Raw genomic sequence first — 16,154 nt, forward strand, 5'->3', positions numbered from 1 at the left:
TTCTTTCTTGTCCCTCAGGGCCCCTAGAGGCTACGATTTCACCCCTAAGACCTCCCCATTCTGGATGCAGGTTACTTAGCCATCGATGGATGGCATCACTTTGTGCAGAATTCCTGATCGGTGAGGAAGCTGCATCCAGCCTCCATGGTGGGTGTTGAGCCTGGCTCTTCTCCAATTTCATGTCCATGTAATGGGCGTGTGGTCGGAGATTACGATTGCGCAGTATTCTGCCATTGTTACCCTTCAAAGCACCTTTTCTCTACAACAAAGCAGTCCATGCCTGTGTAAGCCTTGTGCACGTGGGAGATACAGGAGAATTCTTTCTCTCTCGGGTTGTTGAACCTCCAAGTCTCCATCCCCCCCGCCCTGCGCCCCACCCCCCCCGCCCCACTCCATAAAGGTGTTTAATTCTCGGCCATACCTGACATGGTTCCTGTCCTGGGATTGGATCTGCCCATTGTCGGGTTGTGCACGCAACTTTAATCTCCCGCCTCCGCCATGATACGTCAGTGGGTGTCTAGGCCTGGGATTTCAGCCATCGTCTTCATGACCAATTCTGCGTCATCCCAGTTTGGGGTATATTTACCAAGACTACCAGGTCCCGCCGACCATCACACATTCCCCACCCATCCGCCCCCCCCTGCCCTCCCCTTCCTGTGCGGTCAAATATATTCACCCTGTGGGCCTGGTCTTGTTCATCTGCGCCTGCCCTTGTTCACAGGCCAATCAGGATGGCCGCTATTTCCTCATTTCCTTCATCACTACGTGCGACCTGTTGTACCCTCTCCCCCCTCTGCTTCTCCCCCTCGGCTTTATGTGGTCAATGGGTGGTGGGGAGCATTCAAAGTACATTTGGTGCCCTTTTGTTGGGGTTAAAAGGCCAGAGGCATAGTTCCTAGACGAGAGCCACATTTCGTGCATCCGCTAGGCTCATGGCCACCACCGGAAATCGTCCATCGAGCCCTATTCTGCCATTCAATACGATCACGGCTGACCTACAGCATCAACTCCAATTTCCCACACCCCATATCCCTTGACACTCAGTGGACAAAATGTATTGAATGATGGAGCATCCACACCCCTCTGGGCTAGAGAATTCCAAAGATTCACAACCCAACCCTTGAGTGAAGAAATTGCTCTTCATCCCAGTCCAGAATGATTGGCATCTTACCCCATGCTTCCTTGTTCCAGTTAACCCAGCCAGCAAAAACAACCACTCCGAATCTACACTGTTAAACCCCTTCAGAACCTTGTGTGTCACAATGCTTCTGAACTCCAGGAGAATATTGACCCAATTTAGTTAGTGTCTCATCACAGGACATCTCTCTTATCCCTGGATCAATCCATGAAACCCTCGCAGAACCACCTGCACACATTGCAGATATACTCTTTCTTAAATATGGAGACCAAAACTGCACAGTGCTCCAGGTGTGGTCTGACCAAACCCCTGCATCATCTTTATTTTTGTACTCCAATCATTCTTACAATGAAGGGTAACATGACATTTGACTTCTTAATTTTTTGCTGGACCGGCAGCATTTGTTCTTTGTACAAGACCCTTCGGGTCCCTCTGAACATCAATAATCAGATTTTTGCACCTTCTCTCTTCTTACGATGAACTTCACACTTCCCCACAATATACTCCATGTCAACTGCACATTTCACTGCAACCATTTTCTATCCTTCCAGTAGCTTACAAAGCAAGGTAGGAATATATTATTAATAAATATAGACACCTTATTCTCCGACTCTTCATCTAAATCATTCATATGTGCTCTAAATAGCTTAGGCTTCCATAACTCATCCCAGATCTTCTAGTCACAGTTGAGCATTTTGATGAACACTGGATGCTGCAAAGACTAGCGACTCTGACAACATCCCCATGGTAGTACAATCCCCACTTTATGCTCTAAACATAGGGCTCCAATTTGTGCCACACTTTGGCAACCCACCCCCTCTCCACCTACCCACCCCCTCGCCATCACTCCCCTTTCCCCTGCCCCACCCTGGTCCCTGAGCCCTCACAAAATTCTCGCCATTACTGGCTCCCTCGCCGTTTGATTTGCCAGGCTCGTGCCTCAGCTTCTTGCCAGTAACAGGAGGGAGCTGCTTTTAAACACTCCCTCACCACTCACTCCCAGTCAACACACAAGCATGGCAGTGCACAGACTTCCTCGCTTTGGCAATGCCGACCAGGCCAGGCTTCTGGTCTGCTTTGGCGATGCCAACAAGTCCAGACTTCTCACCCCCGTCGACGAGAGATGGGGCACCCTGGAGATCGGAGGACCAGCAGCAGGGTCAGCAATGCAGCCTCGGAGACACTGGCAGCGGCTGTCAGTGCGGATAGCATGAACAGGAGCATTGGTGCCAACGTCGGAAGAAGACCAACGATCTCCACCAAACTGCAAGGGTAGGTCACCACCTCCTGGCATCAGTTCGGCCTACCCACTTCAAATTCCCAACCCCCACCTGTTCCTCTATTTATTTATCTCGATGAACCACAAGCCTTTCTCTTATATCGATCAAATGACCACACAACCAGTTAGTTCGTTCAAAAGATGTATTTACATACACAGGAGTTATCGCAACATGCAAACACAATATCTACTACGGGTTGAACTACACCTGTTAGCTACAATAACCTATACGTAACTTCAGGGCGACCAGCTCTGTGCCAATGGATAAAGGCCTTTATCTGGATTTCACTTGGTTGGTTCGAAGAAAGTGGCTCTGTCTCTGCTGGGCTCATCCGTCAGGTAGCGATCGTTGATCTTGAACTTAGCTGGCTGTTCCTGCTGCAATTGGGCTGGCACAGGCCGGATCCAAGATGGACAGAACACACGGCTGTGTCCTCTTTTATCCCCCTGGGATTTCCCGCTCTTTGTGGGGGTCCTTAACCTTGAACCCAATAGTTCGACAGGGGATCACTCTCTTCGATTTTGGCCAATAAAGGGGCGGGTCCCCTGGTGGCTGGGCGGGTCCTTAGCGGTCATTGACCTTGGCAGTTGTGCTTTCTGAGTAAGGGGAGTGGCGCCGATCAGTCTGTGGCTGTACCGGTTGCTTGATTGGAGTCCTATTGTCCTGGGAAAATGTGCCATTAAAATGTAAATAAGCTGGGGGGGTTTCGGTCAAGTCTGGTTACCTGTGTTTTAGATACACATAAGCTGTGTATCTGTCCGAGTCCTGGGTTGGCCATAATTCCCATGGTTCTTTGCAGGTGGCCATCTTAGATGGCTACACCCCCGAAATCACTGGCTGACAATTCGCACCTTCCCTACATCCAATCTTTGTGCTTGTTCCTCAGCACCCCCTGGTAGCACCAGCAAAACCCCTTCATGTCCAGGTGTGGTGCCTACGCATACCACATGCTATAGACCCCTCACCCCCACCCATCAAGCCTGCAGCTCACAATGCCCTTTCTTTGACCCTGCCGGAGAAGATAGCCCATAATAAATGGAAAAGGGCCAAGATGGGGGGGGGGGGGCAGAGATCCGAGCCCTCACCCCGTATGAGGAATGGGCCATGGAAAATCGAGTGCTTGTTTGAGGAGAGAGCAGTGACTAACAGCGAGGTTGACCTGCGCCACAGAGGTAAGGATCCACTGCCCCTTCCCCTACTACTGATGATAGGTTAACCGGTCGGTAATTCCTTCTTTTCTCCCTCTCTCCTTTCTTAGGTTGCCACCCGCCAACCTGCCAGAACTGTTCCAAAATCTGCAGAGTTCTAGAAGATCACCAATGCATCTACCACTCTGCCCTCTCACTAGACCCTTGGGTCTGCAGCATTTCTCAATCTAGTGTCCTGTCTTCTGCTGCTTCAATGACCTTCCTCTTATTATAAGGTCAGTAGTGGGGGTGTTCGCTGATGACTGCACAATGTTCAGTACTATCCTCAACCCTTCAGATGCTGAAGCAGCTTGCATCTTGTGATGAGTATAGGAATTTCAGAAACATATTGTATTATATGTTGCTGATGCTGTAATGTTTAAAAGCCTGGGTTAGGGTGTGTACCTGACTGCTGCAGTAATATTTGTTTAACAAATCCAGGTTTGAAAGGCAGCTAGCGTTTTTGAGGCTAAAAATAAGATCATAATTCATTCCAACCATGAAAATTGTTGAACGGAATAGGGCTAATGAAATTTTGTTTCTGGACGGAAGGTCCCCCGGGAGTAGATAATGAGAGACATTGTGATTAGCCTTAGTAAGATAGTATTAACCCAGTTAGTGGGATAACCCAGTTAGTGGGATGGAGATGATGTGATTGATGGGGGGAGCCAGGAGCTGAAGCAGTCAGGTGCTGAGTTTGGTTTAGATTTGGATGTGGACACACTCGCAGCTTCTGAAGACTAGGGAGATAAAGATGTGCCTGTGAACAGAACAGGAGGTTTTTGCCAAAGTCTGGGGAAATAAAAAGTAGCTTGACACAGGAAGAATCTGCAAGCTGGTTCCTGAAGGATCTCTCTCTCAAAGCAGGTTATCCAAGACATTATGATAAAGCAAGTATTCCTGGGTCTCCTAACTGCATTCAAAAGTGGATTTTGACCTGAGATGAGTTTTGCTTGAGTGGAGATGAAAGATGTCAGTTAGGATTTAATGCTTCATTGTCATCGTTAGGCATTGTTTAACTGGTAAATCTATGCTATTTTCTTGTATGACTTTAAAGTGAGTTTAATGCTGTGTTCGTAATAAAGTTTGCTTTAATATACCATATCCCGTTTTGTGCGTGGAATCCTTTCCTCACAGTCTTACAAATTAAATTACATATTGGGGATTCTTTACGCTAACCTTGCAACTGTTGGGGTCTGGTCAATGATCTTAATAGTCCATATGTAGCAAGACCTGGAGAACATTCAGGATTGGGTTGATAAATGGCAAGTAACATTTGCACCACACAACTGTTAAGGAATGACAATCTCCAATGAGAGAGAATCTAACCATCGCTTCTCGACATTCATACCATTGATGAATCCTCTATTAGCAACTTCCTGGCAGTTCCAATTCACCAGAAACTGAACGGAACTAGCTATATAAATACTGTATAATATAGAAATGCTATATATAGCAGATCAGAAGCTGAGAATTCACCTCCTGACCCCTCAAGGCCTGTCCACAAGTAAAAGACAGACGTCAGGAGCATGAGGGAACACTCTCCACTTGCCTGGATGAGTGCAGTTCCAACAACAATCAAGAAACTCAACACCATCCAGGACAAAGCAGCCCACTTGATTGGCACCCCATCTACCATTTCAAACATTCATTCCTTCTACCACTCACCACACAGTTGCACAGTGTGCACCATATACAGGGTGCACTGCCGCAACTTACCAAAGTTCATTCAATAGCACCTTCCAAACTGACAAACTCTGACCACCAAGAAGGTCACGAGTAGCAGCTGAATGGAAGCACCACCACTTGCTAATGTTCCACTCCAAGGTACACATCATTCTGACATGAAACTTTTTCTGAGGTGGGTAGCACGTGTTGCGAAATTTCCACCTGTTTTGAGAGAAATTATGTTGGGCATCTCACCCCTGGATGCACATCAAAGGTGGCCTCAGAGGCTAGCAAGTGCCAAGGCGACTTGTTGAAAGTGCCCACCTCGGTTCTTCGAGATTTAGTCTCAGTACATAGACCATAGAACACACAGTGCAGAAGGAGGCCATTCGGCCCATCGTGTCTGCACCGACCCATTTAAACCCTCACTTCCACCCTATCTCTGTAACCCAATAACCCCTCCTAACCTTTTTGGTCACTAAGGGCAATTTATCATGGCCAATCCACCTAACCTGCACATCTTTGGACTGTGGGAGGAAACCGGAGCACCCGGGAGGAAACCCACGCAGACACGGGGAGAACGTGCAGACTCCGCACAGACAGTGACCCAGCGGGGAATCGAACCTGGGATCCTGGCGCTGTGAAGCCACAGTGCTATCCACTTGTGCTACCGTGGTGCCCTGCAGTCTGCTGATGTCAGGAGTCTGATGTCCCACCCATGCCAACCCATTCCCTCATCCACCCCAACAGCTCTCCATGCCCATTGGCAAGTATTTGCTGGGTCAGTGGGCATCAAAGTGCCATGAGTTGGCATGGTTTACCGTTCAACATGTTGCCAAATCCATTATATGGTTCACAACTCCTCCGAGATCCAAAAACCATGAAGAAGCTGACCCCACACCAGAATAATTGCTGGGTGCTAGGAATGTTTACCTTTGCAATGGATCTGGTCTGGTTAGGCTTGTAGGCGAATGACTGGCAGCCTTATCCCACATGGGTAGGCGGTGGCATGGTGGTACTTTCGCCAGACTAGTAATTCAGAGACCCAGAATCATGGGCTGGGGTCCTGGATTGAAATCCCACCATGGCAGATGGTGAAATTTCAATTCATTTAAAATCTGGAATTAAAAGCCTAGGGCGGGATTCTCTCATCCCGCAGCAGAGTGTCCATGCCATCGTAAAAGCCGTCGCGTTTTACGATGGCATGAACGAGCCGCTGGCAGGATGGGGGCCAGCTGCCGACCCCGGCGTGAACTGGGCGCCACGGGATCCGCGCATGCGCAGTGGCACCGGTGCCAACGCAGGCATCCGCTGCGGCCTCCTTCAACGCACCGACCCCGACGCAACATGGCACAGGAGTACAGGGGACGGCACGTAGGAAAGAGGACGGGGGAGCGAGAGGCCGGCCCGCTGATCGGTGGACCCCGGTCGCGGGCCAGGCTGCATCAGAGGCCCCCCCACCCCTCCGGGGTTGGAGCCCCCCTCCCTTCCTCCCCACAGGCCGCCACCCGACCCTTGCACACAGAATTCCCGCCGGCTGCGAGGCAGGTGTGGACGGCGCCGGCAGGACTCAGCGTTTTAATTGCGGCCGTTCGGCCCATCCCGGGCCGAGGATCAGCGGGCCGGCCACGTAGAACAGCCCGCGACCGGCGCCGCGCCAAACACGCCACCGCCACTGGCGCCGATTCTCCGTCGCAGGGATTCTCCGGCCCGGCCCCGGGCTGAGAGAATCCCGCTCCTAAAGGTGACCATGAAACCATTGTCGAATTCTGTCGTACTTGTGTGGCCTACATTGCAGCCAGCAATGCTGAGTCTGAAAACTGTCCCCTCAAGGGCAATCTGGCACAGCCTGCCGCGCCCCCGTCTTATGAACCAATATTAAAAAAGTGTACCGGGCGAATTTTAACTCATTAACCAACTGCTTAACAGAACTACTTAACGGAAACGGACACGGACCCCCCCCCCCCAGAACTACTTAACGGACCGCCGACCGCCCCCGCCCCCCCCCCCCCCCTACACACACAGATATATATACATTTGTATCCACACCCCTGTTACTGAGCGATAGGCCGTTCAAACTATGGAAACAATTCACGAAATGACAACAATGCCGATGTTTTGGTCCCTTTTAAGGGGGACAATTCCGCGAATGTTGTTTTTCTTTTTTTCCTCAGCCTCTGGCGCTGTCGGTTTAAAGGAGACTTTTAGAGAGATTTTTTTTTTTTTACCTGAAAACGAGCCGGGTTGAAGCTGCGAAAGGTGAAGAAAGAAGAGAATAAAGATCGTCATCTGGGCGAAGACACGGAATCTCATAACGACTAACGGGAGCTGGGAAATGGAAAACCCGGAATCGAAACCGTGTCCAGAGCCTGGACTGAGCAGAGGGAGGGAGAGAGAGAGAGAGAGATTGGGGGATGGGGGCTGCTACACCGGAGGCAGTTCTCTATATCGGGCAGAGTGTGGCAGAAATGTAAAAGATCCGATGAGAATTTAACTTAGAGGTGTTGGTCATTTCTGGGTTATATCATGGAAATCTGTCTCTACAGTTTTTGCCAGACCTGCTTTGTTTCAGATTTCAAGCACTCACAATATTCTGCTTTATCAGGGATTCTCTATAGTACAGGAGGAGGCCATTCGGCCAATCGAGTCTGCACCGACCTTCCGAAAGAATTAACCAGAATAATTTTGATAGGTGGATAGCAGCATTAAAAATAGACATGATGCTCTAAGGGAATTATTTTGGAGGGATTTAAAGATTCACTTCCGGCAATAGTGAGAACTTGTGGAAGAACAAAGGATTAAAACTGCTAGGTTGGCAGCAGAAACGGCAGATGATTTTGAATTAGTTCAGAAATTATGGTTTGGCTTTCAACATCAATTGCAATCTGTGAAGGCTGGAAGCTGGGGGGGGGGGGGGCAAATGAGAAACCTGCAGGTAGACAAGGCAAAGGAAGTTCTAGTTGGAGCTATTAGTGACCTCCAAGCTGCAGTGGTTGGGAATGCCATTGAACTGGAAATTAGAGACACATGCGATAAAGGAACACCTGTAATTATGGGTGATTTTAATCTGCATATAGATTGGGCAAATCAAATTAGCCACAATATCATAGACGAGGAATTCCAAGAGCGTATATGGGATGGATACATTGAGTAACCAACTAGAGAACAGGCCATCCCAGACTGGTTACTGCATAATGAGAACAGGCTAATTGGCAATCTAGTTATGAGAGAGCCCTTGGGGTTGAACGGCCATAATATAATAGAATTGTTCATCAAGTTGGAGAGTGAAGTAGTTGATTCTGAGACTGGGGTCCTGAATCTTAAAAAAAGGAAACTATGATGATATGAGACATGAGTTGGCTTTGACAGATTGGGGAACGTTACTTAAAGGGATAACAGCTGATAGACAATGGCAAACATTCAAAGGGGAACTTTTTTCCTGTCTGGCACAAGAGTAAAATGGAAAAGGTGGCTATTCCATGGCATTCAAGGAAAATTAGAGATAGTATTCGATCCAAGGAAGAAGCCTACAATTTGGTCAAGGAAAACAAGGGGCTGGATTCTCTGTTTGGGAGACTAAGTCCCCATGCCAGCGTGAAAAAGGTGGTGCTTTACACCAGAAAAACTGACGCAAAATGGCCACCGATTCCCTGCTCCGGGGGGACTAGCAGCCAGGCAGCATGGAGCTCCCAGCTCTATCTGCCGATACAGCCCAGAGCATTGCCGGGTCCGTGGCCACGCATGCACACGGCAGAGGCCTGCAGCGGCCGCGCCATGCTTCATGGCAGACGTAGCCCGCGGACCCGGACCGCAAAAACACTCACCTCCCCTACTTCGGCCGCTCGTGCTCCCTGGACTCCCTCCCCCCCCCCCCCCCCAACCCACCCACTGCGCCACAGCCCCGAATTAAGCCTCCCTGCCTGTGGATCGGCCCTCCCCCGACTGTGGCGGCACTGGACTAAGTCCCCAGCAGCCACGCTGAGTTCACGACGGGTGGGACCACACCCCATGCCACCGGGAACTCGGCCAGTCAGGGACGGAGCATCGCATGGCGGGCCTCAGGCAATGGCCTGAGGCCGTGGATACAGCGTGTGGCACACTGTATCTTTTCAGGGGGCAGAGCATCGCAAAAGCGGCGCTCCCCTGATTTTGGCACCATCGGGGATTCTCCGCCCCCTCGCCGAACGCGATTTCGGCGTCGGGGATCAGAGAATCCAGCCCAACGTGTCTGAGGATTGGGAACAGTTTTGAATTCAGCAAAGAAGGACCAAGGAATTGATTAAGAAGGGGAAAATAGAGTGCGTGAGTAAGCTTGCAGGGAACATGAAAACTGACTATGACGTTTTCTAAGTGTACGTGAAGAGAAAAAGATTGGTGAACACAAATGTAGGTCCCTTACAGTCAGAAACAGGGGAATTTACAATAGGGGACAAAGAAATGGCTGAGCAACTAAAGACATACTGAAATGAAATGAAATGAAATGAAAATTGCTTATTGTCACAAGTAGGCTTCAAATGAAGTTACTGTGAAAAGCCCCTAGTCGCCACATTCCGGCGCCTGTTCGGGGAGGCTGGTATGGGAATTGAACCATGCTGGCCTTCACAAATAAGGACAATCATATACCAGAAATGTTGAGGAACTCACTAGAGGGATTAAGGCAAAGTGGGAGGAAGCGTTGGGGGAGGGTATGGAGGAGGGGTTGTGATGTGAAGTGCTCTGGAGGGTGAATGCCTCAACCTCGTGTGCGAGGTTGGGACTGATACAGTTGAAGGTGGTATATAGGGTGCACCTCACAAGAACGAGAATGAGTCAACTCTTTGAGGGGGTGGAGGACTGTAGGGGGAGGGGGAGCCCCGCAATGCTTCAGCTTTGTGCGCGAGGTTGGGGCTGATACAACTGTAGGTGTATCACAAAGACGAGGATGAGCTGACTCTTTGAGGGGGTAGAGGATGTTTGTTAAGGCTGTGGGGGGGGAGGGGGGGCCAAATCAAGTTCATATGTTTTGGTCCTGTCCAAAACTGGAGGGGTATTGGAGGGAGGTCTTCAGGGTAATCTCGAAGATGGTGCATGTGAGACTCGAACCAGCCCCCTAGTAGCCATATTCTTTAAAAAAATAAATTTAGAGTACCCAATTCATTTTTCCCAATGAAGGGGCAATTTAATGTGGCCAATCCACCTAGCCTGCACATCTTTGGTTTGTGGGGGCGAAACCCACGCAAACATGGGGAGAATGTGTAGAAGCCATATTCACGGTGCCGGATCGGCCAGGGTTGGAAGCGCAGGCAGATATCTTAGCCTTCGCCTCGTTGATCGCCCGAAGGAGGGTCCTGTGATGGTGGTGTCCAGCTTCACAGCCCTGTGCCTCGGCGTGGAGCGGGGACCTGCCTGAATTTTTGACGCTCGAGAAGGTGAAGTTTGAGTTGAGTGGGAGGATAGAAGGGTTCTACAATTCATGGGCATTATTTATCATGCACTTTCAAGAATTGGATACCATCGAACATTAGGGGGGGGGGACGGGAGTTAGAGGGGGGCTGGGGGGGGGGGGGGGGTTGAGTGTATTGGTTACTATGTATGGGATGACTGTAGATTCTCTTTTGGTCTTTCTTGTTTTGTATTTGGGATGAAGGGGGGAGGTTTGGGTTTGTATGTTGAATGGGATGCTGGTTGGGAGATTGCTATTGTACTTGTTATTGGTGGTTATCTATTGTTGGGTGTACATTTGATTGAAAAATTGAAAAATGAGAAGAATAAAAATATTTTAGAAACAAAATCAGTGGAGGAAGATTGTTCATAGTGTGGATGACCCTTGGGATAGAGGATGGATGAGAAACAAGACAAGGAGATATTCAGCCGGTCTGGCAGCTTATGTGGTGACGAAAACAGTTAATATTTTAGGAAAGTGACCTATATTCAGAACACCCTTTCTTCTCTTGGCTCCTATAAGGTGGCGTAGTGCAGCACAATTTTTAGGTGAAATCCTCAGACAATTTCTGGTGTCAATATTGCTAAGAGTGTTGGGGAAGTTTTGACTAAATGCCCCAGAGTAGCACAAACTTTAACTTTGTAACCAAAATGGATCTGGTGTTCAGCACAGGCTGAGCCAATGTTTCAGCACAACAGCCCATTTTTGCCACCTCCGAGGGTTGTAAACCCCTGAATGCAAAAATCACCCCTTTCGGTTTTTAAAACATAGGCTTTTCATCACAGGAGTGGGGTTTGTAAGAGAAAAGGCAGTGGCTACTGTTGTTGTACAGCCCAACAGCTGAACAACCATGACCTTTCAGTCTGCTGTCTACACCGGGAGTGCAGAGGATCTGACACTCCCTGTTATAGACACAGAAAGGGGTTCCCTGATTGGGCCACTAATCAGGGAACTCAAAATCCAATTGGCAATCTCAAAGGCCTGCCCTAAGTCATGACACCACCCTTCACAGTTGGATAATATGGACAGGTTAGGATAAACCATTCTCATGGTCCTCTACCTCGTTCCCTGTCCAGAGATGATGGGCTGTATGGGTGCTATTCTGTAGGAATTTCTTAGTTAATCATTTGAAACATAATAATTGAAGGTATTTTACTGTCTCTAACTTTTTTTTTTAATAAACATTTTATTGAAGTATTTTTGGTATTATAACAACAACAAAATAAACAATGTACATGAAATTATAAACATAGTGCAAAAGCCGTCTCCCTCCCTTACTGTTCCCACCTTTATTAACTCCCTACTCTAAGCTAAACTAACCCCCCCCCCCCCACCCACCCCCCTCTGCTGACGATTAATTTTCCGTGAAGAAGTCTACGAACGGTTGCCACCTCCGGGCGAACCTGAACAGTGACCCTCTCAGGGCGAACTTGATTTTCTCCAAACAGAGAAAGCTAGCCATGCCCAATAGCCAGGTCTCTGACTTTGGTGGCTTAGTGTCCCTCCAAGCTAATAGTATCCGTCTCCGGGCTACCAGGGAAGCAAAGGCCAGAATGTCTGCCTCTTTCTCCTCCTGGATTCCCGGGTCTCCGACACCCCGAAAAGCGCCACCTCTGGACTGAGCGCCACCCTTGTTTTTAACACCGTGGACATGACATCTGCAAACCCCAGCCAAAATCCCCTAAGATTTGGAAGTTCCAGGACATGTGGACATGGTTCGCTGGTCCGCCCGCACATTTTGCACACCTGTCTTCCACCCCAAAGAATCTGCTCATCCGGGCCACTGTCATGTGAGCCCGGTGAATGACCTTGAATTGTATCAGGCTGAGCCTGGCACATGTTGCGGACGCATTGACTCTGCTCAACGTGTCTGCCCATAGACCATCCTCTATCTCTCCTCCCAGCTCCTCCTCCCACTTATGCTTCAGCTCCTTGGTCTGTGTCTCCTCTGACCCCATAAGTTCCTTGTAAATGTCCGAGACGCTCCCTTCTCCTACCCACCCTCTGGAAACTGCCCTGTCCTGAATCCCCCTTAGCGGTAGGAGCGGGAAGGTTGACACCTGTTTCCGTAGGAAGTCCCGCACCTGCAGTTATCTGAATTTGTTTCCCCTCGCCAACCCAAACCTCCTCCAGTGCCCTCAAACTCGGAAAGCTTCCCTCCATAAACATATCCCCCATCCACTCAATCCCTGCTCTCCGCCATATCCGTAACCCCCCATCCATACTTCCCGGGGCAAACCGGTGATTATTACAGATTGGGGACCAGACCGATGCTCCCTCTGCTCCCACATGTCTCCTCCATTGCCCCCAGACTCTCAGGGCCGCCACCACCACGGGGCTGGTGGAGTACCGTGCCGGCGGGAACAGCAGGGGCGCAGTTACCAATGCCCCAGACTGGTGCCCTTGGATGAAGCTACCTCCATACACACCCATGCCGACCCCTCCCACACCACCCACTTCCTGATCATGGATATATTCGCTGCCCAGTAATAGTTACTAAAATTTGGCAGCGCCAGCCCGCCCTCTCACCGACTCCGCTCAAGCATTACCTTCCTTACTCGCGGGGTCTTGCCCGTCCAAACGAAGCCAGTGACCACTTTGTTGACCCGTTTAAAAAAGGACCATGGTATAAAGATGGGGAGACACTGGAACACAAACAGGAATCTCGGGAGGACCGTCATCTTCACCATCTGCACCCTCCCAGCTAGTGACAACGGGAGCGAATCCCACCTCCGAAAATCGTCCTTCATTTGGTCTACTAGGCGGGCCACATTTAATTTATGCAGCCGGTCCCATTCCCGCGCCACTTGGATGCCTAGATACCTAAAGCTTCCCCCTACTAATCTAAACGGCAGCTCCCCCAATCGCCTCTCCTGTCCCCTCGCCTGGACCACAAACATCTCACTTTTCCTGATATTTAGCTTATGCCCTGAAAACCGTCAAATTCCCCAAAATCCTCATGATTTCTTCCATCCCCTCTATTGGGTCTGATACATGTAGAAGCAGGTTGTCTGCATAGAGCGAGACTCTGTGGTCCTCCTCCACCCCCACCCCCCACCCCCCCCCCCCCCCCCCCGCCCCGACCAGCCCCTTGAGGCTCTCAGAGCAATTGCCAACGGCTCTATAGCTAGCGCGAACAACAGTGGGGAGAGGGGGCATCCCTGTCTTGTCCCATGTTGCAGTCTAAAATAGTCCGATGTTGTCCTATTCATCCGTACGCTTGCCACAGCGCCTGATACAGAAACCTGACCCAGTCAATAAAGCCCCGCCCAAATCCGAACTGTCCCAGTACGGATAATCCCGTATCTACCCGATCAAAAGTCTTTTCTGCATCCATTGCGATCACTACCTCCACCTCCCTACCTTCCGGGGGCATCATGATCACATTTAACCACTTTCTTACATTGGCCACCAACTGCCTGCCCTTAACAAACCCCGACTGGTTCTTCCCAATAACGTCCGGAACACAATCCTCAATCCTAGAGGACAAGATTTTGGCCAGCAATTTGGCATCCACATTCAACAGAGATATCGGCCTGTAGCACCCACACAGCTCCGAATTCTTGTCCCGCTTCAGAATCAGCGAAATCGTGACCTGTGACATCGTCGGGGGCAGCACCCCTCTCTCCCATGCCTCATTGAACATCCTCATCAACACTGGACCCAATATCCCAGAGAACTTTTTATAAAACCCCACTGGGTACCCATCCGGCCCCGGGGCTTTACCTGACTGCATGGCCTTCAGACCCTCCACTATCTCTTCCAACCCGATCGGAACCCCCAGCCCTTCTACCAGCTCCCCGTCCACCTTTGGGAAATTCAGCCCCTCCAGGAAGTGCCTCATCGTCTCCGGCCCCGTAGGGCAGTGTTTTTCAAACATTTTTTCCGGGTACCCATTTTTACCAACCGACCAACCTTTGGGACCCAACCCCGCCGACCTTCGCGACCCACGCCGGCCGACCTTCGTGGCCTACGCTGGCTGACCTGCGCGACCCACCATTTTCTCTTACCTTGTTTGTTGCTGACAAAAATGGAGGAAATGGTTTTGGCTCCCTTTGGCCCCAATGGTCCCTTTGTCACTTTGGACCCCAAACTTGTAAAAACAAAGGCTGCGACCGTATAAAATAAAATGCGATGCACTGCGCATGCGTGACCGATCATCAGTGCGCATGCGCATGGTTTTGCACATGCGCACCGATGATCGAGCACGCATGCGCAGTGCGGCCGAATATTTTTTATATGTTCGTGGCCATTTTGAAGGCCCCTTGCAGCCGGCATAGTTAAAAGCCGCCTGCTGCGGCTGTTGCGCATGGATTTGTGCGATCGAGAGCGCCGCGACAGACGGATCTGTGACCCTTCTGACACCCGCCCGCGACCCACCGCTGGTCGCGCCCCCGAGTTTGACAATGCCTGCCATAGGGGGTTCCAACCTATACAGCCTACTGTAGAAATCCTTAATCGCCTTATTCACCCCTGCTGAATCGCCGACCAGGTTCCTAGCTCCGTCATTTACTTTCCCTATCTCCCTGGCTGCCTCCCTCTTTCTAAGCTGCTGTGCAAGCATTCTGCTGGCCTTCTCTCCATACTCATAGATGTCCCCCTTGCCTTTCTCAGCTGCTCCCTGTGGTTAACAAGCCGAACTCCATCTGTAGCCTCCGCCGTTCCCTTAAATGCCCTGCCTCTGGGGTCTCCGCATTCCTCCTATCGACCTGTAGTATCTCCTTTACCAGTCGGTCTGTCTCTGCCCTGTCCACCTTCACCCTATGGGCCCGTATCGAGATCAGCTCCCCTCTGACCACCGCCTTCAGTGCTTCCCACACCACCGCTGCTGAAATTTCCCCCGTGTCGTTGACCTGCAGGTAGTTCTGAATACATTTCCTCAGCCGCTCGCACACCCCTTCGTCAGCCAAAAGCCCCACATCTAACCTCCAGTGCGGGCGCTGGTTACTGTCTTTACTAACCTGCAGGTCAACCCAGTGCGGAGCATGGTCTGAGATTGTGATCGCCGAGTACCCCGTGTCCACCACCCCTGCCAATAAGGCCCTGCTCAAAATAAAGAAATAAATCCGGGAGTACACTTTCTGCACGTGTGAGTAGAAGGAGAACTCCTTCACCCTCGGCTGCCCAAGTGTCCATGGATCCACCCCCCCCCCCCCCCCCCCCCCATCAGCTCCATGAACCCTTTTAGTTCCTTTGCCTTTCCTGGCACCCTGCCCATTTTCGAGCTTGACCGGTCCAAGCCAGGGTCAATAACTGTGTTGAAGTCCCCTCCCATGACCAACCCGTGCGAGTCCAGGTACGGTATCTTTCCCAGCTTCCTCTTTATAAACTCCACATCATCCCAATTTGGCGCATACACATTTACTAATACCATCTGCACCTCCTCCAGTTTCCCACTGACCATAATGAACAAACCTCCCACATCCGAGACAATTCTACCTGCCTCAAACGCCACCTGA

The 16,154-nt window shown here is 50.4% G+C and overlaps 1 protein-coding gene across 6 annotated transcripts in view; it reads right to left on the reverse strand.

Annotated features, from left to right (window-relative positions):
- Window positions 1-7,667, reverse strand: part of LOC140390327 (hepatic and glial cell adhesion molecule-like) — an 83,394-nt gene extending 75,727 nt beyond the window's left edge. For 3 of the 6 annotated variants that reach the window (XM_072475391.1, XM_072475392.1, XM_072475393.1), the window contains exon 1: window positions 7,502-7,665. In XM_072475391.1, coding sequence (XP_072331492.1) covers window positions 7,502-7,586 — 85 coding nt within the window. In that variant the 5' untranslated portion in view covers window positions 7,587-7,665. Of the gene's footprint in view, window positions 1-7,501 lie in introns of all 6 variants that reach the window. The other 3 variants (XM_072475390.1, XM_072475388.1, XM_072475387.1) reach the window with 2 other exon arrangements.
- Between the last annotated feature and the right edge of the window lie 8,487 nt (window positions 7,668-16,154).

Source organism: Scyliorhinus torazame, chromosome 14 (genome assembly GCF_047496885.1).
Source record: "Scyliorhinus torazame isolate Kashiwa2021f chromosome 14, sScyTor2.1, whole genome shotgun sequence".
NCBI classification, from domain to species: domain Eukaryota; kingdom Metazoa; phylum Chordata; class Chondrichthyes; order Carcharhiniformes; family Scyliorhinidae; genus Scyliorhinus; species Scyliorhinus torazame.